At 62.7% G+C, this 24252-nt stretch overlaps 1 protein-coding gene and 1 long non-coding RNA gene across 3 annotated transcripts; one reads left to right on the forward strand and one right to left on the reverse strand.

The window, feature by feature from the left end:
- The first annotated feature begins 3963 nt into the window (after nt 1-3963).
- LOC125160403 (uncharacterized) lies at nt 3964-5655 on the forward strand. The gene is made up of 2 exons (XR_007150243.1): nt 3964-5352; nt 5554-5655. It is a non-coding gene; the product is annotated as an uncharacterized LOC125160403 (long non-coding RNA).
- A 3-nt stretch (nt 5656-5658) lies between these two features.
- On the reverse strand, nt 5659-24252 carry BTBD2 (BTB domain containing 2). 2 transcript variants are annotated; one of them, XM_047849337.1, is made up of 10 exons: nt 23810-24243; nt 15067-15186; nt 11656-11812; nt 10441-10546; nt 10144-10341; nt 8067-8259; nt 7853-7940; nt 7556-7702; nt 6442-6633; nt 5659-6121 (listed from the first exon to the last, which is right to left on the reverse strand). In XM_047849337.1, exons 1-9 carry the CDS (start codon nt 24241-24243, stop codon nt 6472-6474), a joined length of 1605 nt encoding a protein of 534 aa, XP_047705293.1. In that variant the 3' UTR covers nt 5659-6121; nt 6442-6471. The 2 variants fall into 2 exon arrangements, with proteins under 2 accessions (XP_047705293.1, XP_047705294.1); XM_047849338.1 differs by having other exon boundaries at nt 5659-6633; nt 23810-24252.

A 24252-nucleotide genomic window follows, 5' to 3' on the forward strand; every position in this document is an offset into this window, starting at 1 on the left:
AAGATGACGACGGACCTCGAGGCCTGCGGGCAAGAAGACGGAGTGATCCACCGGGGCAAGAGGGTTCGGCCGTGAGGCTTTCCAAACCGGCACATGGTGCGAGGCACGCGGGCAGCGGCCTCTTGTAAAAGCCGGGCGTCCGCGTGCCGCCAGGCTGTCCTTCAAGCGTCAAGGGAGGAGAAAGCCCCGGAAGCTCACGCCCAGAGTCGCGGTCCTGTGCGGGCTGGCCTGCGGGGGGTGGGGGTGGGGGGGGGGTGCGCTGCGGCCGCAGGCAGACATGTGCGCGTACACATGTCCACCTGAGACGGAGAGGAAGAAGCACAAATAACACAACCGTAGGCTCAAGACTCACGGCGGAGACCGGCACGAGCCCTGTGGTGTCGGGTTCGAGCCAGAGGGCTCAGCTCAGACCGGGCCCCGTAATATGTAAGCAGGGGGACAAACGCAAAAACAGACGCGCGGCTGCGCGCTGACCTGCGCCCGTATTCCCCGTCTCACTGACCCCACTTTTTGTGCTCTTCTCGCCATTTAGTTTATTTCTGACAAATGTCACAAGCCCACAGTTCCCAGGCGTGGTATTTGTGTTACGGGACTATCTGTTGAACACGCTTTCGTACACACGTATCCGCAGACACGTGAGGTCCACACGCTGACTCTTCATCCTTGCCCGCTGCAGATGCCATCGGGGGCCTCTCCTTGCAGCCTGAAGAGTCTTTAATGTTTTTTGTCGCGTGGGTTTTTCGGGCAACGAAGCGTCTCGGCTTCTCGTGGCCTGAAAAATAGCTTTATTCTGCCTGCGCTAACGGTGGGTGTTTTTTGTTGGAAATGGAATTTTAGGTTGGCAGGTGGATTCATTTTTCTGTGTGCATGTGGGTTTTTTTGTGTTTTTTTTTTTTTTTTTTTTGCCTTCCAGCATATTTAAAAAAAAATTTTTATTTTGAGAGAGAGAGCAAGTGTGAGCAGGGGAGGGGCAGAGAGAGAGAGAGGACCCCAAGCAGCCTCCGCGCTGTCAGCGCAGAGCCCAGCGTGGGGCTCGGACCCCCAAAAGGCAAGATCGTGACCTGAGCCGAAGCCGAGAGCGGGACGCTGAGCTGACCGAAGCTGCCAGGCGCCCCTTGTTGCCTTCCAACATTTTCAGGGCCTCGTCCGGTTGTTTCTGACGTAAGGTGAGTTGCCATCGTCGCTCCCTTGAAGGTTGCGTGCCTCTTCGTCTGCTCGTAAGACTGCGTGTGTAAGTTACTTGGCTGTGATGTGTGGTTTTCTTCGGATCTACTGTGCAGGGCGTTCGTTGAGCTCCTCAGATCTGTGGGTTGTGTCTTTCGTCAGTTCTAGCAGATCTCCTACTGTCAGCTCATACGTGTTTTTCCACAGCTTCTCTCTCCCCCAGGACTCTGGTGATCGACATGTAGGACCGTCTCATCTGACCCCGAGGGTCTCTGACACTCTGGGGATTTTGTTTGATTTTGTGGTTTTCCTTTTTGTTTATTTTCATTTATTTTTGTCTTTATTTTTGAGAGAGAAAGAGTGTGAACGGAGGAGGGGCAGAGAGAGAGGGAGACACAGAATCCGAAGCAGGCTCCGGGCTCCGAGCCATCAGCCCAGTGCCCGACGCAGGGCTCGAAGCCACGGATTATGAGATCACGACCTGAGCCAAAGTCGGGGCTCAACCGACTGAGCCCCCAGGTTTCTATTCTTCCCTTGTGCCTCCAGTTTGGCCGGTCCCGATGTGTCTTAGACTGACGGGTCCTTTTCCGTTTTGCTCCGTGTGCTTTCAAGCTCTCCAGTGCAGCCTTCTCCGGTATCTCGTACCTTCTAGAGGCCCCGCTCGTGTCTGAAGCTTGTTTCTCCGCGAATCCTCCCAACTCTTCACCTCGGCCTCGTCGTCTTCTCCGTTCTTTTAACAGGTCCACAGCAGCCACCCCACGAGCCTTGACATCTCACCTCGGCGTCCCGCCCCCTGTAGGTCCGCTTCTCTTAGCGGCTTTTGCTCCTCTTGGCTGCAGGTTACATTTTCCCCCTTCGCACGTCTCAGAATTGCTGTTGTGCTCCAGCATCGTGCGTGACAGAGGAGGACCCCCCTTCCCGGACCGGCTGGACCAGGGGGTTGGGCCGCTGGTGAGACCGGGTTTCTACCTAGCTTCAGCTCACCTCCAGTTTGCACGTCTTGAACTTGGTTCCTGTCTTGAGCTGCCTTGCTTGGGGGAGGGGTTATTTTTTTTTAATGTTTTTTTTTGAGAGCGCACATGTGAGCTGGGGAGAGGTAGAGAGAGAGGGAGAGAGCGAGAACCCCGAGCAGGCTCCGCACTGTCAGCGCAGAGCCTGATGCGTGAGATCGTGACCTGAGCCTCAATCAAGAGTCGGCGCTGAACCGACTGAGGCGCCCAGGCGCCCCTTGAGCTGCCGCGTTTCTGTTGTCAGCCCCGAGTTGTAGCGGGGGCTCTGATTCCAGGCATGGGGAGACCACAGACTTCGCTCTGCCTCTCCACCCCACCCACCCGCATCAGCAGCCAAGCGCGAAGCAAAATGCCAAGGGAGGAAGAAAGCCTGCCGTGTTTCGAGCCCCTCCAGGTTCCAGGTCTTTGTGCCGCCCCCACGGGCACCGGCCCCAGCCGGCTTCCCTTTCGTCAGAGAACGCCCTGCCCACGGCACACCCCACTCGGCGAGTGCTTCCGGGGGGGGGCCTGCCGGCCCCTGTTCATCTGGCAGTGGCTTTTCCCCTGAAAACCCAGCTTCTCTCCACGGCCTGGCATCCACGTCCCTTTGATGGGTTTACAATTAAATATTTCTTTTACGTTTTCTTTTAAGTTTAGGGTTTTCATTGTGGTCTGATGCATGCGTACAATATGAAATAATTAGCCCAAGGTTAACTATCGGGGTAACAAACACACCCGCCACCTCAGAGCCGACCACGTGTGCATACGGTGAGAACACCGGGTCCGCTGTTAGTCCTCGGGCATATGGGGTAGCAGTGACTGTGGCCGCCAGGCTGTCTGCTGTAGCCCCAGAACGTGCGCGCCTTGCAACTGAAACCCGTACCCCACGACCGGCACCTGCCCGTCTCCTCCACCCCTGGCCGCCGCTGTGCTCTCCGCCTCCGTGAGTTCTGATGTCGTTTTAGATTCCACGTGTGAGAGGTCATATGGCCCCTGCCTCCGTGTGCATGGCGCCATGCACGTTGTCGCAAAGGGCGAAGCTTTTCTTTTTATAAAAAAAAGGGCTGAATGATAGTACACATTTTCTTCATCCATCCTTGACACTTGGTTTCCATGTCTGGTCAGCAGGGCTGCACTGAACTTGGGAGTACAGATGTTTGGGACACTGATGTCATTTCCTTCGCATGTATACCCAGAGGTGGAATTGCATGTTATATATAGATATATATAAATTTTTTAAGTTTTTAAGTTTATTTATTTTGAGAAAGCGTGAGTAGGGGAGGGGCAGAGAGAGGGAGAGAGCGAGAGGATCCCAAGCAGGCTCCAAGCCATCAGCACAGAGCCCGATGAGGGGCCCAAACTCACGAAACCATGAGATCGTGACCTGAGCCAAAACCGAGAGTCAGACGCTCAACTGAGCCACCCAGGCACCCCCGCGTCATGTATTTCTATTTCAAATTCTTGGGGGCGCCTCTAAGACTGTGTTCATTGGCCGCACCTGTGTATGGTTCTGTAGTGCATTTTAACGTTTTTTATTTTTGGGACAGAGAGAGACAGAGCATGAACGGGGGAGGGGCACAGAGAGAGGGAGACACAGAATCGGAAACAGGCTCCAGGCTCCGAGCCGTCAGCCCAGAGCCTGACGCGGGGCTCGAACTCACAGACCGCGAGATCGTGACCTGGCTGAAGTCGGACGCTTAACCGACTGCGCCACCCAGGCGCCCCTCTGTAGTGCATTTTAAGTTCATTTTGAGAGAGAATGCAGGCAGGGCAGGGGCAGAGAGAGAATCCCAAGCAGGCTCCACACTGTCAGCACAGAGCCCAATGCGGGGTTCAGTCTCACAAACTGTGAGATCGTAACCTGAGCTGAAATCAAGTCAGACGCTCAACCAATTGAGCCACCCAGACGCCCCCATCTTGTCTTTAACCAGCTAAAGTTATGGCCTGCTGCTGTGGTCTATGTTCTAACCAGAAGTCACCCCTCTTACTGTGTTCTCAAAGTCTATAGGGTCTGTAGTGCTGTCCCCTTTTCGATCTTGACATCGCTCTTGGGTTTTCACTCTTTAAAATATATTTGTTGTGATTTCATCGAGGAACCAGCTAATGGTTTGTTTTGTATTTCATTTGTCTTCACTTTTGGTCTATTTTATTTCCCATTTTTGGGGTCAGATTTGCTGTTAATTTTCTTGTTTCTTAAAATGAAAGCTTAGACCTTTGGCTTTAAACCTTTCTTCTTTTCTAATGTATATGTAAATTTCCCCAAGTTTGCTTTAGCAGGATCCTGAAATTTTGGTGTATTATAATCAGAGTATCATTCAGTTCAACATAGTTAATTTACATATGGCTTTTTTAGCCCATGTTTGATTCCACTGTCATCAGAGCTGGGTGTAGTGTTCTATAGATATCGATTAGGTAAAGTCTGTTCAACTATTAAAGATCCTTCTTGATTTTTGTTCGTTCTGTCATTTAGAGAGAGATGTGACAGTGTTAATTTCCAACTAGGGTCATAGATTTCTCATTTTTGTTCTGCCGACTCTTAAACATATCTAATGGTGCTCTGGTGCACAGACTTAGGGCAGTCCTTCCTTCCTGTGGGATTGACCCGTTCATCCTCGTGAAATGTCCTTTAACTGTTACGAACGCTCACTGCCTTAAGGTCTGGTACTGATACAGGTGTGGTCAGTGTTTGCAGGGCGATTTTTCACACCGTTCAGCCTCGGTTTCTGTTTCTTTGTAGTTAAAGTGAGACTCTTGCAATCAGGAAGTTGTCTGGTTTTGGTCTTGCATCCAGTCTGATGGTCCTAACCTTTCAACCGGAGGATTTAGATCTGCATACGTTTAATGTAACTGATGCGGTTGAGTTTCCATCTGTCTTTACTTACATTTTTGAAGGGCTCAGAATTCTAGTTTGGTAGTTCTTTCTGCTGGCTGTTTGTGACATTTTTTTCCCTTTGGTTTTTAGCAGTTTGTGTATACGTGAATTTTTTTTTTTTTTAACCTCACTTTGGGTCACTGAGATTTTTCAGTGTGTGAATTGATGTCTTTATTCATTTTGGAAAATTCCTGGCTACCATGCTGTTCCCTCTCTGCTTTTTCTCAGGAACACCCTAACACGTGGGGCAGAGCCAGGTGGCGGACCCGGGTCAGGTTACCCACGCTGCACAGGCACAGCCCCGGTCCGGAGGGCAGAGCCAACAAGGTGTAGTAGGCACAGCTTGTTGCAGCAGGGTCTGGGGTGGGGGCTTCTGCAGGGACATGATGGGCATCACAGAAGTTTTGTGAGGACAGAGGGCACCGGGAGGATCCCCACCTGGTCTGGACGCCCTAGGGGAGGGACATCTGTGTTAGCAGTGACTCCGGATGCAGGCAGAGTCACAGCCCCTCCCCCCCAATCTTGCAGGTGGAGGGGGCAGGGAGACAACTGCAGAGAGAAGACCCAGATCTCAAAGCTGCCAGGGTCCCCTCCCGCCACCCCTGACCAGAAGAAGCACGCAGGTCAGGATGGTTTCGTTTCTTTCCTTTATTTAAAAAAATCATTTGGGGGTCTGGTGTGAGGAGGGCACACCTTTCATGGCTCGGGGAGGGGAGGACAGTTTCCGGAAGGGATCACTGGGGTGAAAACGCGGTGGGGGAAGGACCAGGGACTTAGGGGAGGGGCTCCGCCCTCCAGCACCTCTGGACCTAGAGCTCACTCAGAGGCCGGGTGGGGCGGGGCTTCGGTATGTACAGGGGGCGGGGCCAGCCGGGGTCGCGGCCACCAAGGCAGGCCCCGCACCATCTGCCCCTCTGGGCAGATCAGGTCGGGAGTTCGTGCCCGCAGCTGCAGGGGCCCTTCTCTGGGCGGGCCAGGGCCTGGCAGAAAGCCAGCCTGTGGGACCTCGAGGGGGGCTGGGCCAGCGTGCTGGGGGCCAGGGTCAGGGCGGCCCAAGCATCCCCAGTGAACAGACCAGGACGCCACACGCCGCCTCCTACCAGAGAAATGGGGACCCAAGATGCATTGCTACGTGCGGTTAGAACAAACATGAGACGGAATCCTATTTGAATCCTGTGGTCAGGCGGTTGGTCAGGTGGCCCTGAGCTGCAGGGACGGCGTGTGGGACCCCCCCACGTCCAAGGCCCCGGGGGGACACTTGGCTCAGGGCGGGTCCGGGCCAGCCCTGCCCGCCCCCCCACGTCCTGAAGGACCGCGTCACAGCCCCTGCCCGGCTCCCCCGAGCAGGGAGTGAAGACCCTCTCCTGACGCCCAGACACGTGGCAGGGCGCGCGGTACGGGGTGGGGGCGGCCTACTTGCATCAGGTGGCTTCGGGGACCGGCGGCCTAGGTGTAGAAGATGACCTCGGGGATCTGGCCGTCCTCCACGGACGTGCCGTTGTTGTTCCCCGCCGCGTAGCAGAAGGTGAAGCACGTCTTGGCCCCCGTCGTGGGCGACTCGTGCGTCACCTTGCGCAGGCCCTTGGTGCCATAGTGGGAGTCTGGGCCCTGGGTGGGAGCAGTCCCTGCGGTCAGGCACCCAGGGCCCAGGGTGGGGAGGGGTGGGGGGCGGCAGAGCCCCTCCCCAGGGTGTCTGTGCTGTGGGGGGGGGGGGGGGGGTCGGGGGGGATGGGGGGCGGCAGAGCCCCTCCCCAGGGTGTCTGTGCTGTGGGGGGTGTCGGGGGGATGGGGGACGGCAGAGCCCCTCCCCAGGGTGTCTGTGCTGTGAGGGGGGGGCCGGGGGGGTCGGGAGGCGGCAGAGCCCCTCCCCAGGGTGTCTGTGCTGTGAGGGGGGGCCAGGGGGGGATGGGGAGCGGCAGAGCCCCTCCCCAGGGTGTCTGTGCTGTGAGGGGGGGCCAGGGGGGGATGGGGAGCGGCAGAGCCCCTCCCCAGGGTGTCTGTGCTGTGGGGGGTGTCGGGGGGGATGGGGAGCGGCAGAGCCCTTCCCCAGGGTGTCTGTGCTGTGAGGGGGGGCCGGGGGGGGATGGTGGACAGCAGAGCCCCTCCCCAGGGTGTCTGTGCTGTGGGGGGTGTCGGGGGGGATGGGGGGCGGCAGAGCCCCTCCCCAGGGTGTCTGTGCTGTGGGGGGTGTCGGGGGGGATGGGGAGCGGCAGAGCCCCTCCCCAGGGTGTCTGTGCTGTGAGGGGGGGCCAGGGGGGGGATGGGGAGCGGCAGAGCCCCTCCCCAGGGTGTCTGTGCTGTGGGGGGTGTCGGGGGGGGGATGGGGAGCGGCAGAGCCCCTCCCCAGGGTGTCTGTGCTGTGAGGGGGGGCCAGGGGGGATGGGGAGCGGCAGAGCCCCTCCCCAGGGTGTCTGTGCTGTGGGGGGCGGGGGGGGGGCCAGCGCGGCAGACGCCCCTACAGCGACACACCGCATAGGCACCCTATAGCTGTACCCACTAGAGGCTGATCCCGGACAGGCCCAGGGCTCACCTTGAGCGTGGCGCAGGCTGTGTAGTTGACGTTGGGCAGCATTTCCACCGGCTCCTTGAACATGACCCGGAAAGTGCTGGCGGAGCCATCACAGCTAAAACCCGTGTCGTTCTGGCCCAGGACGGTGTTGCTGTCCGTGTGGATGATCTGCGGGGGCGGAGGGGGGGGAGCAGGAGCCGGCGCTGCTCACCAGGGCCCCCCACCCCCACCCCTGCGGGGCCCCTCAGAGGCCGACGGGGGCCACGCGAGGAGTCCGGCCTGGGACGCGAGCGGAGGCGACGGGGGCGGGGCGGGCACCTGGATGTTCACTTGGTAATCGGTGGGCCCGTGGATGGAGCCGTACAGCCCGAAGCCAACCACGAAGATGCGCTTGTTGACCGAGAACCTGAGCCGCGGACACAGGGGATGCTGAGCCGCCGCCGGGCCGGCCGCCTTGGCCGGTCCCGCGAGAGCAGCCGCAGCGGGCGGCGGCCCACCCGGTGCCGCGGGGACCCGGCCGCGCCTGGCCCACCTGATGCGGTCGCTCGTGCCGCTGTAGCCCCAGCGGCTCTCCACCTGCTGGAAGCGGTTGATGCTGCACTCCTTCCCGCGGAGGCAGCAGCGAGGCCTGTCGATGAAGTCGACGCGCGGCTTGGGGTTGACGGTGAAGTGCAGGAAGAGGCTGACCGCCTCGCGGTCCACGAGGATGCCCGACTGCGCGGGCCCTGCGGGCACAGAGGGCGGAGGTTGGGCTGCGGTGGGGGCCCGCCCGGTGGCTGGGGAGGGCGGGCGGGGTGGGTGGCTGTGAGCCTCCAAGGGCACCAGAGTGAAGATGCCGGGGGAGGGGGGGGGGCAGCCCTGGGGCAGGACGGCCCCCTCCCTGCATGGGGGAGGGGGGGAGGGGAGTCCGGTTCATGGCCTCACTCAGCAACCCCGCCGCCCAGGTTGCCCACCGAGCGCGCGGCCACCCCTGCCCTGCGCACGTGGGGCCGCCCGCTGCCAGGGCGTGACTCCCCGGACAGGCCCGAGCCGGAGGGGCTCCAGGAGGTGGAAGCAGAGGAGGACAGGCGGCGTGGGGGACTCCCCTCGACCCCCCCCCCTCCCGCAGGCTCACGAGAATCCTTCAGCTCTGAGCCGGTTTCTGCAGGCTGCCCCAGTGCTGCTCGGCCCCCCACTCCTGTGCCCTGGCCCGGGGCCTCTATGTGAATAAGGAGGATACAACGGGGAGACAGAACGGTAACCAGGGCTTTTTAATCTCTGCACAGAAAACGCAGAAGGAGCTACAGGAGGCCGCGGCTGGGGCACACTTAGCTGGGGGGGGGTGGGGGGCGGTCTTCGGAGGGTTTTTTCAGACTTCCCTCTAGGTCTCTCGTATTTAGGGGTACCTGAGAAGCAGGACACTTCTCTAAAACATGCTGAATGACAAGGAACACCCATCACGGAGGAATGGAACAGGAAAGCCCGGCTCAATCCAAGAGGACACACACAGTGTCCTTCCCCGCGATTTCGGCAGAGAAGGGGCCAGGACTGGGCTACCTCAGCCTGGGGGACCCACACGGTCCGGGGGGGGGCGGGGGCGAGGTGGACACAGGAGGGGGCCCGCACGGGGTGGTGGCAGGAAGCAGCAAACACTCCCCTCCCAGGGTGAGGGGGTGGGCCGGGTCACAGGGGCCTGGGACCCCACTGGGTTTGGCTGCCAGGTGGGCCGGGGGGCCTCCAGGAGAGTGCTGGGGGCACCAGTCTGGTGGCGGGGGAGGGGTCCAGCTAGGTTCACACAGGGAGGGGTCTTAGGATGGGACGGTGCAGCCTGGAGCCTGGCCCCCTGAGCCACGTCCAGGTAACATCTGGGACCCTCATGACCGGGGTGCTCCTGGCCCCAGTGACAGCCCCCCATCCATCCTGGAGAACGACCCAGCCCCGGTCGGAAGTGGCCAGGCCACCACAGTCACCACCTACTGCCAGAGCCTGGCACACGGGAGGCACTAAGTGATGAGCAAGCGATCCCGGAACACAGAGCCTCACCCCAGCACTGACAACACTATGGACGAACAGACGTGCCGCAGGGGACCCTGTCACATCCACATTTCAGATCAAAGAGAGCTAATCTTGGGGGTAAATCTGTCCCAGGGGGCACAGACAAGAAACTCATGCTACACGGTCCCAGACAGCCCTAACCGGGGACGGGGATGCACCGGCCAGGCCACCGGCGGTGACGTGGCCTCACCCAGGACCCTCCAGCCCCGCAGGGGAGGGCTGGCTCTAGGTCACGCACCGCTGCGGGAGCCGCATCCACAAGGGACAGGAGGCACGGCCGGCTGCCCCCGCATCCACTCGGGGCCGAGCCCCCCACCCCACCCCCCACAGGCTTGTCAAGGATGCTGATGCCAGAGCCTGGTCCCTGGGACGCCGGCCCCAGCCCCGGGGGGACCAGCGCGCAAACGCAGACACGCGACGCAGAAGGAAGGGAACCCAGGCGCCGATCTGGCGGCATCCGCGGGGCCTTCCGTCCTCACACGTGGACCCTCGCCGTCCAGCTCTCGGGGCGGGTCACACCTGGGGTCCCCGGGGGTCAGGCTCCCGCCGAGCGGCCCCCGCCCCCTGACAGTTACCTGCAGCGAACTCCTCGATGGTCATGAGCGGGAAGCGGATGAGCGCGAGCGCCTTGCCCAGCACCTTGCGCTTGTTCTCGGGCGTCACCTGCAGCTGCTGCCGCTGGCACTCCGCCTCGGCCCAGCGCACGACCGCGTTGAACAGGCGCACCTCCCGGATGCCCAGCGTGTCCCGCTCCAGCACGGCCACCAGCGTGTCTGTGGGAGGGGCCGGCTCAGCGCGGATGCCCCTCCCCCTCGCGGCCGCGCTCGCCCCCCCCCCCGCCCCGCCCCCCTACCCACGCCGGCGCGCCTCACCCAGGTCGATGTCCGTGAAGCCCTCAGCGGTGATGGCGTCGGCCGTGTTCTTGTCGATGTTCTCCAGGCACAGGCTGGCCAGCTGCGGCTCGTCGAAGAGTCGTGCCTGCAAAGAGGGAGCGCGTCAGCCGCCGTGGGAGGCACGCCCCCCCCCCCACCCCGCTGCCGCTCTGACCCCGTCGCAGTCTCCCAGTGTCTCGAGGTGGGTGGACAGGACACGCCCCTGGGGGTGGGGGTGGGGAGGGGCCCTGAACGGCCTGCGCACTTCCCAGCACCGGAGACCGCGCCATCGGGAACCTGCCCGAAGGGTGGGGGAACCAGGAGCCCAGAAGATTCCGGCCCCTTCCACCCAGCACGACCCCTACAGCCTGGGGCCGGCGTGGCCGCAGCTCTGAGCCCCGCGGGCCCAGCTCCAGCCTGTCAGGGCAACTCAGTGAGGGGTCCGGGACCCCCAGGGAGAACCCCTGCGCAGCCGCTCTGGGCCTGACCAGCCCCACCTGGCCACGCCCAGCCCCCTGGAAAAGGGAAAAACGCAGGCGGAAAATCTTCAGTCAACAAGTGCCAGGTGCCCGCCCGTGTAGGGCCTGCGAGGGCACCAGGTCAGGATGGGGGGAGGGGGAGCAAAATTTAAGGGACACCAAAAATTCAGGGATCCATCCCCATCTCAGGTCCTCGCCCTTGCCCCCCCCCCCCCCCCCCGCAAACTATCCGCACCTGTGTGCTCGCGCCTGGCCCTTCCCCTCCCCCACACCTTCCTCCTCAACCCAAGTCCGCGGGCACCTCCTCCCCGGGCCCCCAACCCTGCGCCTTCGCCCAGCCCACCCGCGTTCTCGCCCGCCCCCCGGCGCCCCCCCAAACCCTCGTCTCCGCCGCCTCCCCCACCTCGCGCACCTTAGTCTCCGCCGCGTCCCAGCGTCCTCCCACCCGCGTCCTCACCAGGTCCCAGCGCCCTCACCTGCCCTCCCCGCAGCACACCTGCGCCCTCTGTGGGCGGCGCGGCCGCGCCTGTAGCCTCGCGCGCCCTCGGCCTGGCCCCGCCCCCGCGTCCTCCCCATCTCCCCACCCCTTCATCCTCACCTGGTTCCCCCCCCCCCACGCCTCTGCCCGGCCCCGGCGCACCCGCACCCTCCCTGGAGCACGAACACCCCGCCGGGTCGCACTGCCCTCCCCAGCGCTCCCCGGCCGCCCCCGGGGCCCGGCCCCGCCCCCGCGCACCTGCGTCAGCAACATGAACGCGTTGTCCGCCCGCAGGTTCTTCTTCAGGAACTCCACGCAGTGGGCCTCAAGCGCCGGCACCGCGTACTTCTTGGCGGTGTACAGCGTGGTCATGACTGTCTCGGGCCCGATCTGAACCTCATCCGAGTAGAGAAACCTGCAAGACAGACGGCTCGCTCGCTCAGACCCCGCCCACCAGCCCGGCCCCGACGGCTCGCTCGCTCAGGCCCCGCCCACCAGCCCGGCCCCGACGGCTCGCTCGCTCAGACCCCGCCCACCAGCCCGGCCCAGACCGCTCGCTCGCTCAGACCCCGCCCCACCAGCCCGGCCCCGAGGAACCTTCCAGAGCCGGTGTCTTTCGCGCTGTAGCCTACCGACGTGACCCGGCAAAGACCATCTGCCTCGAAACCAGCCAGAGGCTAAGCCACCCGCACTCGGACACCAGAACGCGGGGCCGTGCAGCGACCGGCTTCCTTCCCGGTGACACCCCGATGCGGGGGCACCAGGGCCACCAAGACTCCCCCAGAGGCACCTGCATGGGATCTGCCCTGGGGAGAGCCTGCCACACCTCCGGGCCTGGACGGCAGGCCTGGCTGCAGAGCTCAGCGAGTTCTGGGCGAGCAGAGGACCAGAAACGCCGCCTGAATCAGACACTCGACAAGATGACCGCCCCTCCCGCGATGTGAACTTGGGCTCAGCTGAAAAACAACGAGGCAGTGGAGGTACCAGGACCCTCGTGCAGAGCTGGCAGGGGGTTCAGGATGCAGCCACAAGGGCAAACACCTGGAAGGGTGTGCCTGCCCCCCCCCGCAGAATGTGCCGGAAGCCAAACGCAGCTCCACATAGCAACAGCTACGATCCTGTGGGGTCCGGGAGACCCTGGACCTGAGGAGACCGGGGATGCTGCCGGAACCCCCACAGGACCCGGGACCCAACGCGGAAGTCAGCGGTGCAGGGGTGGGGGTGGGGGTGGACAGCCAGGATCGTTGCCAGGAGACGGCTGAGCCTTTCACACACCAGTTATGACAGTGTCCACCCTCTTGGGGGCAGCCCAGCAAAACTGACTCAAGTCCGGGGGGGGGGGGGGGGGGGGGGGGGGGGGACGGCGGGAGAGACAGAGCAGGGAGATTGTAGCCGGAACCCGCATGTCACCAGACTTCAATCTAAACCTGTCCCCTGCTGGGGTGGGTGGGTGTGTGTGTGTGTGTGTGTGTGTGTGTGTGTGTGCGTGCCTTCTCATGGCTATCACTTTTCTTCTATTCGTTACAATAAAATACAACACAGGGGCGCCTGGCTGGCTCAGTCAGAAGAACACGCAAATCTTGACCTTGGGGTCGTGAGTTCGAGCCCCACATGGGGTGTAGAGATTAAATAAACTTAAAAAAATACTTTAAACCATCATAAGCATTTTTACGCATACACTTCAGCATCGGGCGCACTCACTGTCCTGCACCCGCCCCCGCCATCCACCCCCAGAACCTTTCATCTCCCCGGACTGAGATCCTGTCCCCACGAAGCACGGACTCCCCACTCCTGGCTCCCACCGTCCGCTCTCTGTCCCTGTGGACGGGACACCTCCGGGGACCCCCTGTGAGTGGGGTCGCGCGGGACGCGTCCTTCTGCGTCCGGCTCCGGTCACCGCGCACAGCGACCTCCGGGCCCGTCCACGCGGCGGCAGGTGGCGGGACGTCCTTCCTCCCCGAGGCTGGGTCATTCTCCGGGGGTGAATGGACACCCCGTGTTTGTCTGTTACATGCCAGCAGACAGTGTGTCCACCTTTCACGGACGCTGCCGCTGTGAAACCGGGGGGCAAGCGTCCGTCTGCGCCCCGGCTTCCGGTTACCCGCACAGACATCCGGGAGTGGAACAGCCGGGTCACAGGGTGACTCTACGTTTACGCCTTTTGAGGGGCCTCCAGACTTTCCGCGGAGGCCACGAGGGCCCCGATGTCTTCACTTCCTAATTGTTGTTACTTTCCTTTGGCTTTTCTGGCTTTTGGTTTTTTTAATACTAGGTGCCCTGGTGGGTACGAAGCGATAGCTTATGGTTTTGTCACCTGTTTTTGTCAATAAAGTTCTATCGGCACACAGCCCCCACCCATAGCTCACGAATAGGCCGTGTCTGCTTTTCTGGGAACCGCGGCAGTGTGAGCGGTGGTGACCGAGCCCGTCTGGCCCCAAACGGGCAGTCGGCCGCCCCTGGCCTTAGCGGTCTGAGAAGCTACATAGAGACGCAGCCATGAGATTGTTCCCAAAAGCGCTCCCTGTCACCGGGAAGACGCTGGGGGCAGCGCACAGGACCGACCACGTCAGCGTCAAGGACTAAGGGGCATCCACAGACGGAACCAACCGGAACAAAATTCTCCCCAGGGGGCAGGGGGGTGCAGGGACACCAGCTGGGGGGCACAGCCAGGAAGCACATGGCCTCGGACACGGCAGATGGGAGGCAGGTCTGTTCTGTCCTTTATGCTCTTCTGGAACCTTCTTTTTTTCCCTTTTCCCTCCCTCCCTTCCTCTCTCTCTTGTGAACCTGTGCCGTCTTTATCATTATAATAGAGAAAAAATAAACTGCTTTTACAGAGATGTTTTAACTGTTCGGGGTAATCTTTAAAGTTACCCACCGTGATTCACACCCAGCGCTTCTGGAAGCAAGAGAACTGTGCTCGGCTGAGCAAGGAGGACAGTCTGGAAGCTCGGGAGAGCCAGCGGCCAGGCCTCACCTGTGGCCTCTGGCTGCCGGCTGCCTGCGGCCCCCACCCTGGGCATCCACCGCGTTTATTTAAAGTACTTGAGGAGAAATTCTGAGGCTCAAAAAAGGAAAAGCTAGAGGTGGCATTTAACATTCTTGCAACGTCTTACTTCCTCCAAAACTCGTGTCGACTCCAAAGGACGAAAACGGGGACTCATGCGCACGGCAACGTGGCCGGGCCTCAACACGCGACGCTCAGGGAGGGAACCCGACACGAGAGGCCACGCGGGGTGTGAGTCCGCGGGTGTGAAACGTCCAGAACGGACCCATCCACGGACGGGAAGGCGGCTCGTGGGGGCCGGGCGAGGGGGTGACGGCCGATGGGGACGGGGCTGCTCTTTGGGGCGATGAGGGGTAGAATGAGGCAGTGGTGAGGGGCACACGACCCCCGCGAACGCCCGCAAAGCGCCCAACGGCACGCTGTAAACGGGTGACTCGTACGGTGTGCGAATCACATCTCAATGAGAAATCTGCGAAAGTGCAAATGGGGTGGGGGCCCCTAGAGCCCACCCCTCACTTCAGAGGCAGTTCTGGAGAGCCTCAGGGGCTCCGGAGGTGCTGTCCCTGGGGGTCTCTGTACCTTCTTCCTGAACTCTGTGTACCTTCTAGAACGTCAGCCTGGTCCGTCCCACCCCACAGTGTGAAAGATCTAGAAAGTCTTACTTGAGCAGGGCCAGGAAGGCGGCGGGCTCCACGTCGGGCAGCTCGATCTCGGTGGACGTGGTGGCCATCCCCCCGTTGAACATGGCGTCGAAGACAGCACTGCCCACGGCCAGCACGAACCTGGCGTGTCAGAGAAGACCGAGGTTACCCTCCACGTGGCCTTGACTGCTCCCGTCACTGACCCCGGGGGCTGTCGGCGGGGAGTGGCGGGGGGGGGGGGGGGCGGCGGTCCCCATAGGAGATGCTGCGGGAGCGACCCCGGCTAGCACCCCGGCAGACCCCGGCCCAGCAGGTCCTGCTGGCAGATGGCTCTAGAAGGCCGCACTCTGGAGCAAGGCTGCTCAGAAGGTTCAGTGGTAACACTGGGCGGGACGAGTGAGGTGACCGGCCCCACGGCAGGATGGCCTCATGCCCCCACAGCCCCGTCTGCGCGTCCGTCCACCCCCCCGCTCTGCACGCACATCCCGCGCTCAGGTCGTGGGCACGAGGGTCCCGGCCATCCTGCAGTGGGGCAGACACAGTAAGTGCAGGGACAGCCTGACTGTGGGGCAGGAAGAACCCAAGGCCGCGACAGGAGCGAGGGTCAGGGAAGGCTTGGCAGGGGCACCTGAGCGGGGCCGAGTCCCCGGGGCAGCCTCGGGAGGCGGTGGCCGCGAGGAGGCCTGCGGGCTCTGTCGCATGTGGTGTGGCCACCTGGGGCCTCCCAAGCCAGCCGGGGACCCTCCAGCTGGACCACGACGTGGGGGGCCTCCGCGGTGGCCGAGCTCAGGAGGCGCCGCCCGCCCTGTGCTTTGTGCTGTCCACGCACAGCCTCTGGGGCCCACCCCACGTGGCCCAGGCACCGTCCCCGGGACACCCACCCACTCCCGGGTCCACGTGGGGACAAACACAGGGCTCCGAGCGGCCACCCTGGCTCAGAGCCCTCCGGGTCGGCACGCATCTGCAGGCGGGGCGCAGCCAGCCCCCACGTCCTGCTCCCCAGCCTCTGCCTGCCCCAAGCTGAGCAGCCCCCCACCCTTAATGGGCAGAGCACCCCTTCCCCCGGCCCCTCCCTCCCCCTCCCTCGGCGTCTCCGGCCCTTGTTTGGGCCACAGTGCGGCACGGCGGCTGGATCCCATCCGAGGACCAGACCCGAGATGGACGGGAACCCGAGTGCAGTGGGGCGAACAGCGTCCCCCCAAAATCCCATCCGCCCGGAAAGGCAGAACGGGACCTCGCTTGGGAACAGTCCTTGTAGAATGTGACTGGTTCGGGCGAGGGCATGGAGGGTGGCCCTAACCCCATGCTGGTGTCTCTGCAAGAGGGGAATTTGGACACGGACACGGGGAAAGGACACGTGAGGACAGAGGCAGAGACTGGAGGGGACGCCTGGACCCCAGGAGCTGGAGGAGGCAGGGGGGGCCCTCCAGGGCCTCCGGAGGGAGCGCAGCCCTGCTGACACCGTGACCTCGGACGCCTAGCCCCGGAGCTGGGGCAGGAGACCCCGTGTGGCTCTCGCGCCCCCCAAGCTGTAGGTTCCGGCCGCACGGGGCGGCTCCTGTCCCTGCCGTGGCCAGCCTCACCCATGTCTTCGGAGGCCCTGGGCTCTCACGCCACCGCGGCAGGTCCCCAGGCCCCGCTGTCCTCCCGCACACGGTCCCTAGATAAGGTGCCTTCCCAGAAGCACCTCAATCTCCTGCTGGAAAACGGATCCAAACACAGAAGAGGCTGCTGACTGTACCCGGCGCGTCAGGGCCCAGCCACCTGACGCGGGGTGGACGGGCACGGACCTCACGCGCCCGGGTGTCCCCGCCAGCGGGCAAGGAGTCTGAGATGCTGAGGTGGGCATCGAGCCACGGAAACGAACACGGGGCTCCGGTCGAGGACGGCTCAGCAGCGAGGGGACACCCAGGGCCCGGAGCTTGGCGTCCAAATCCCACAGCCACAGAGGGTCCAGGCTCCTTGGAGAAACGGCGGATTCCGGGGCCGGGGTGGGGGTGGGGGGGACCCGACGGGACCCGACGGGCTCAGAGTATCTTGCGGGGCCGGAAGGAAAGGGCTGCTCCCAACGTGCTGGGGAAACGCGGACGCGGCGCCCACCCGGCGAGCTCGCGGCCGAGCTGGGGACAGAGCAACGGCTGGGGGTCCGTGGGGACTGAACCGAGTGAGCGGGTGCCAGCCCCCCCACCCATCAGGACTCCAGCCAATGAAGCGCAGAAAACGGCCACACGGCAGACACGGAGTAGCCACCGTTTCCGGGGCGGATCCTCAGCCCTCCGCCCGGCAGCCAGCGGGCAAAGCGGAGGAGACACAGGGGGTCTGCCCAGCCCCACGGCGTCCCGCGGGGACAGCGCTCACGGCCACCGGGGAGGGCGCACATCACTGCTCTATATCCACACACGCGCCTGGCACCAGAGTCCCTAAATACATGACGCAGAAGCTGAGTGCCACCGGGAGAACAAGGCCACTGGACAACCACGCTGGAGCTTCCGGAACGTTCCGGATGCAGGCAGAGCGGCGGGCAGACCAGACGTCCGCACACAGCCCAGGCCCCGGAGCCCGGCCGCCCCCGGCCGCCAGCAGGACGCAACCGACCTTCCGGGGACCCTGCCTGCACACGTGGGATGTCCTTCGGGGCCAACAGGTGCGCCGGGCAGCGCCGGCGTCAGCCAGAGCGTGGTCTCCAAACACAGCCGAGTTCGATTACCAAGCCGCAACCAGAGGAAGTCTGAGAGATCCCCAAATGCTTGCAAATGAACCCACTGGGGAGCAGCCACGGGTCCGAGAAGGAACACGAGGAAGCGAGGAAAGATCTTGGCCGCAAAGGAGACCACAGTGCGACAGGCCGACCTGAGGGTCGCAGCTCCAAGGACACGTCGCGCATCTATTAAGGGCCCAGGAATCCGCGAGGCGAGCTTCCGCATCAGGAGTCCATTTGGAGAGTAAACCAAACCCACGGAGAGAAGGGAACAGCCAAGGTGGGAACAGGACCTCGTGAAATCGGGCATGGGGATGATGGCAGGGGGTGCAGAGAAACCACTGGAAACGGGAGGGCCGCGAGGTACCGAAATCAGGAGCAAGGGTGGGAACATCGTTCAGGGACCTAAGGAACACGATCTCACCCCACGGCAAAGCCTGTCCCCAGACGGCTTCACGGGGGACCCCTCCCAATCACGCCAGAAGTGACAGGGACCACAGGCAGACTCTCCCAGAAAACGGAGACACCCCCGAGCACGGCTGGGCGCAGATGCCGCGGCCGCGCCGGAAAACAGTCTGGCACTTTCTGAAAATGTCACCTGAGTTACCCTAGAATCCCAACAGTCCGCTCCGAGGTGCTGACCCAAGACCACAGGACCAGATTTGCACACCAGCGTTCACACAGCGTGATTCGTGACAGTGAAAAAACCAGACAGCGCGCATACACCCACCGGCTGGCAAAGGGACAGACGGAGGTCCGTTCGTACCACTGAATTCAGCAATCGCGTGAATTACTTGCCAATAAAAAGAAGAGAGCTGTAGCTGACCTTGAACAACACGGGCTCGAGCGTGCAGGGGCCGCTCACACGCAATAACGAAGGATACCGTAGATGATACAGACCGCGGGCTAAGTAGGGGGAGGCCTGGCGTTCCGGGTGGGGGCGGGGGGACCTCGGGGGTGGCGGCCGCCAGGGCACAAGGCTTGCACAACTGCACAGACAGCCGTCGGGTCAAACAGACCAGACTCCAGTAACACCCCGCACCCACACCTCAGGACACCTCTCAGCAGGCAGGGAACAGAGAGGAACTTCAGCGAAGCTGTCCCACGGAGCGCAAAGGTGGCTTGCTTCCACCCCCGTCAGGGGGCAATGCCCCGTGGCCAGAAATGCACTAAGAAAAGCATTAAGCGGCACAAACAGGAGGGACGGAGAGAAATAATCTGCCCACGACATGGTTTTCGGATTTGAAAATTCTAGGACTGCACTGCCCAATGTGGTTGCTCCTGGCCACGCAGGGCTATTTAAATTTTTTTTCTTTTTTACATTTTACTGATTTTTGAGAGAGATGGAGAAAGGGAGAGAGAGCACGCACGGGCGCACACAAGTTGGGGAGGGGCAGAGGGAGAGGGAGACACAGAATCCGAAGCAGGGTCCAGGCTCTGAGCCGTCAGCACAGAGCCCGATGCGGGGCCTGAACCCACAAACCGTGAGATCATGACCCAAGCCAAAGTGGGACGCTTCACCGACTGAGCCACCCAGGGGCCTCCACACAGGGCTATTTAAATTCGGGGCGCCTGGGTGGCTCAGTGGGTTGAGCACCCAACTCTTGGTTTCACCTCAGGTCATGATCTCACGGTTTGTGAGTTCGAGCCCCGCATCGGGCTCCGTGCTGACGTTGCAGAGCCTACCTGGGATTCTCTCTCCCTCTCTCTCGGCCTCCCCGCTGCTCACTGTGTAGGTCTCTCTCTAAGATAAATAAACTTAAAAAAATTTGTTTAAAGATTATTCACAACAGAGGAAAAAAATACAGGAGCAAAAATCAGCAATAAATGTGCAAGAAAACTATATGAAGAAAGCTACAAAGCCATCCTAAGAACACAAATGCCCTAAACAAATCGAGAAAGACCGTGCCCCCAGATACTCTGTGTGCTAACCTGCCCGTTCTCCCCAGCCTGGTATCGGTGGGGGACCAACCCCCACCGCCCCCCAATAAATCCCTTGAGCACTTACTTAACAAACAGACTCTAAAGGTCATAGGGACCACGGGATGCCTGGGGGCCGGCACACTGGCCAACCGCGTGCTTTTGCAAATAAAGTTTTATTGGAACGCATCCATGATCATTCACTCGCATTGTCTACAGCACTTCCGTGCTGCTAAGACAGGATTCAGGAAGTGGGACAGACTGTGCGGCCTGAAGAGATCGTCCGCTGTCTGGCCATTTACCTGTGCTTGCTGATGCTGTGCTAGAGCGGCCGTCCCGCGGGGAAAGGGATGTCCCCTGCCAGCACCACGTTTCAATGACAGTTTGAGGGAAGGGGGAGGGCGGGACGGGAGGGTGATGGGTACTGGAGGGGTCACACTGTGTGAGACCGGCTGAAAAAGTCTCGACAGAGAAGGAAATTGGGAACAAGGGTCTTGGCAGTTCTCAGAACAGAAAGCCACAGTCACCAGAAGCTGTGCTGTCACACGGAGAACACAAACAGATCCACGAAATGAGAAACCCCAGACGGGCCGTTCCACCCGCCAGGCTTCTCCGCGGTGCTGTACTTTCCAGGCTGAAGGAATAAAGACATCTGAGGGGCGCTGGGGGGGGCTCAGTCGGCTGAGCCTCCGACTTCGGCTCAGGTCACCATCTCACGGTTCGTGGGGTCGAGCCCCGCGTCGGGCTCTGCGCTGACGGCTCGGAGCCTGGAACCTGCTTCGGATTCTGTGTCTCTCTCTCTCTCTTTCTCAAAAATAAATAAAATGTTAAGAGAGAGAACACAAACAACCTCTCAGGTGCTGGTTTTGTGGGTCTACCCAACTCCCACAGGAGCTTCCCCACCCCGAAGAGACTCAGCGTTTCCTCGGAGCCAGCCCAGCAAGAGAACGCGGACACTTGATTCAGGCCGGCCGGGGTGCCACAGTCACCGAGCACCCGTGTGCCCGGCCTGCTCCCGGGGCTTGGGGTGCAGCAGGGAAGGAGAGAAGCTAACGCCTGCTCACACAAGACGCCAACAAATCTAAACAAGATTTCATCCTCTCCCAGGCCCGGAGGCTCGGAGCCCTCCAGGTCAAGGTGTGACCTCCTCCTCTGGGGGGCTCCAGGGAAGGGTCCTTCCTTCCTCTCCCAGCTCTGGGGGGCTCCAGGCATTCCTTGGCCTCGTCCCTCCAGTGCCTGCCCCCCGTGGTCATCACGTGGCTTCTCCTCTGGGTCTCTTATGGAAGACCCTTGTCATTGGGTTTAGAGCACCCCCCCCCCCGAGAATCCAGGATGAGCTCATCCCCAGACCCTTAACTTGATCATACCTACAAAGACTTTTTCCACGTAAGGTCACGCTCATAGGTATCACAGGCTAGGACGGGGACACACCTACACCTGGAGGTGAGGGGCCCTTCTGGTCCCATCCTATCAGGGGACCCCGCAGCCACTCAACATCTCTCAGAAGGTGACCTTGACCCCTGGCTAAGGTGGGGGTCTGCCGGGTTTCTCCACGGTCAGGTTACCCTCGTCCGCTTTCCACTCACTTCTTTACAAGCAAGTCCCGAGTGCAGCCCCCAGGAGCGGTGTGGCAAGCGGCCCCCCGCGTTTTTCAGGCTCCGGATTACGTCCCCGCCTCTACTGAAGCTCGCCCTGGACCACTGTCATAAGCACTTGCTTGGGTCACTGAGTCGATCCTCCCAGAGGTCCTGGGATGGAGGCATCTGAGCGGTCAATCCCAGTTCACCGGTGGGGAAACTGAGGCACAGGAAGCCCAGGGTCACCCGTGGGCAGCACCCACCTGGTCGCTGCAGGGAAAACGTCACCAACGTGTAGGAAATAACAACCCAAAGGCAGAACCTTCTACGGTGAAGACCAAACCGCGGGGCATTACCGCCAGGACAATGGGGACAAATGCCATCGGCCTGACCCAGACCCCCTCTGGACGTCAAACACACGGCCAGGGAGTCTGCGGGGCCCAGGCGACAACTGACACCTGCAGGGACCAGCAAGGTGAGCCAGGGAGCCAGGCCGCTGGCGGGAGAAGCCACAGGCCCAGTGGGCGGGCGGGCGTGGGGGCAAAGGTCAGCATGTAGGCAGGTACCCTCCATGCCCAGACCCCACTTTCAGGGTGGCTCCCTGCAGCCCTTCCTCAGCACCACCCCTCCTCCCCCATCCACACGGCACCCCTAGGCCACCATCGCCCCCCCCCCCCCCCCCGCATCACTCAACCCCTGCGAGCCACAAGACCCCAGACCCACATGTGGCCTCTGGCCGGCTCTCTGCCAAGTGCATCAGCCCTCCACGTGCATCCCTGCCACACCTGCCCTTCTCTAGGATGCTGGAGCCAGGGTCTGGGGGGGCCACAGCTGGGGCCCCCCACCGCACCAGGGAGAGGCACCTCCTCCCAAGGGAAGCCGAACCCTCTGCCTCCCATTTCTACCCTCCCGCCAAGCGCCTGCGGCCTCCACCCCCAGCCGGTCCACCTTCAAAGCAGATGCGGTCACTCAGGCCCACGGTGCCCCTGCCCCTGCTGTGGCTCCCGAGTGCCCACCTGGACTCCAGACGGCCCCTCCCCTCGCCCTGCTCAGCACAGCGGCTCAGGTAGGATTCCTGTCACCACCCCCCAGACTCCGGGTCTCAATAAGTCTCACTAGAGACCACGCCCAGCTGACCTAAGGCCATTTCCTACCACACCCCTCGCTCCAGGCCTGGGCCACTGGCTGCCCTCCCATTTCTCCGGAGCCCCTGCGGGGCCACACCCTTCACGCCTCTGGGGGCCCCACGCCCACTGCCTCAGCTCAATCGAGGACAGGAGGACAGGCCGAGGACAGGCGCTAAGGTCACTGGTGCCTGGGGGCCCCTGGCTCCCCCTGAGGTTGCCCCCCCCACCTGCCTGTGGGGTTTCCAGCCACATCCACCTGACCCGGTCCCCAAAGGGCTTGGGTCAGGCAGGTGGGAGCTCGTGCGGCCTCGCCTCACTTATTCTGTTCCCCGAAGGTGGTGAAGGAGACCAGGCCTGGCTGACCAGTTATGTAGGAGCAAGACGGGCCTCAGGGACGCCTGGGGGCGGGGGCAGGGGGTGGGGGCTCACGGGCAGCACACAGACCAGGCCCCTACTCCAGCTTGGGTGGGGGTGAGGCCCATGTCTGCGACTCTGGAGAGAGCTGCTCGCTCGCACACAGGGGAGGGAGGAGCCACGGGAGGTCCTGGGGACCCAACCACAGGCCTGGAACGTTCTGCAGACAGGAATCTAGATCCACTTGTACATAAATAACCAGGAAAAAGCCGGAAAGAAAAATCTCGAAGGCACAGGTTAAATAAAGGCCACAGGCCAGAAAGGCAGGGAGAACCCCTCGCAGCAGGCTGGGGAACACTCCAGGCGAGTGCAAGAAACGCCCCCCGCCCCCCTCCTCTGATGTCACACACCCCCCCTCCCCCATCAGCGAGCCCCCCGTCCCTGGGGAGCAGAGTCAGGGAGCAGAGTCAGGACACCGGCAGTGGACTGGGAGTCTGCCGTCAGCCCCGCCCTGCCCGGGGGTCTGGGGGCTGGGTCCTGGAGACTGGCTAGAAGCACAGGTCAACAATGTCCCCTTTTTCAGAGAGGCCGGGGGACTGGGGTGTCACTGAGGGGCTTATGTGGGTTCAGGAGGCAGGAGTCTGGCGGGGGCCTGGGGGTCACCACAGGGGAAGCACGGGACATTAGGTGCAGGAGGTCACTGGGGCAGGACGGAGGGGCCTAGAGGTGGCAGGCGCTGGTGGGGGTGGCTGGGTGGCCGTGCCTGGAGATCCTGGCCTGGGTGGCAGGGTCGGGCATCCTAAAGCCAGGAGCCTCTGCTGGGAGTGGAGAGGTGGGGGGGTCCCAGGGCCAGGGTGTAGCTAGCATCAGAGGGCTGAAGGGTAGATGGGGGCCCGGCAGGGTCACGGGGCTCTGGCAAAGCGGGTCCCAGGGGACCTGGGGGTGGCAGGGCGCAGGAGGGTCCGGAGGACGGCCGGTCCCTGGAGCGGTTGGGTCCTGGGGTGGCGGGGCCGGGGGTGGCGGGGGCCCGGGGGGCGGCGGGGCCCGGGGGGCGGCGGGGCCCGGGGCCCGAGGACGGCGGGGCCCACCTGTGCGCGGGGATGCGCTGCGCGCCGAGCCCCTTGCCCACCAGGAAGTGCACGTCGCAGAGCACCTCGTTGTTGAAGAGGAAGGCGAAGCGCTCCTTCAGCGTGGGCTTGGTGGCCTGCCAGTTGTAGACGGGCTCGCGCAGCAGCGCCGCCGCCCCCGGCTCCTCGGCCGCCCGTTCCCCGCCCGCCGCGGCCTGCGCGCCCGGCCCCGACCCGGGTCCCGGTCCCGGTCCCGGAGCGGGGGGCGGCCCGGGGGCGGCGGGGGCCGGGGCGGCGGCGGCGGCGGCGGCGGCGGCGGCGGCGGCGGCGGCAGCGGCGGCGGCCGCGTTGCCGGGGGCGGCGGCGGCGTTGGCGCTGGGCCCGGGGCCGCCCCCCGCACCCGGGCCGACCCCCGGCGGGCACGACGCGCGCCCGCCGCTCCCACCCGCCGCCATCTTGTCGGT

Source organism: Prionailurus viverrinus, chromosome A2 (assembly GCF_022837055.1).
Source record: "Prionailurus viverrinus isolate Anna chromosome A2, UM_Priviv_1.0, whole genome shotgun sequence".
NCBI classification, from domain to species: domain Eukaryota; kingdom Metazoa; phylum Chordata; class Mammalia; order Carnivora; family Felidae; genus Prionailurus; species Prionailurus viverrinus.

What these genes read in the sequence shown, in the direction of transcription:
- BTBD2 (XM_047849338.1), bottom strand. Translation starts at nt 24,243, where the DNA reads ATGGCGGCGGGTGGGAGCGGCGGGCGCGCGTCGTGCCCGCCGGGGGTC. An exon ending in CGTTCATGTTGCTGACGCAG is followed by an intron (nt 10,547 to 11,655) that starts GTGCGCGGGGGC and finishes CCCTCTTTGCAG; the next exon opens with GCACGACTCTTCGACGAGCC. An exon ending in CATCGAGGAGTTCGCTGCAG is followed by an intron (nt 8,260 to 10,143) that starts GTAACTGTCAGG and finishes CTGTGCCCGCAG; the next exon opens with GGCCCGCGCAGTCGGGCATC.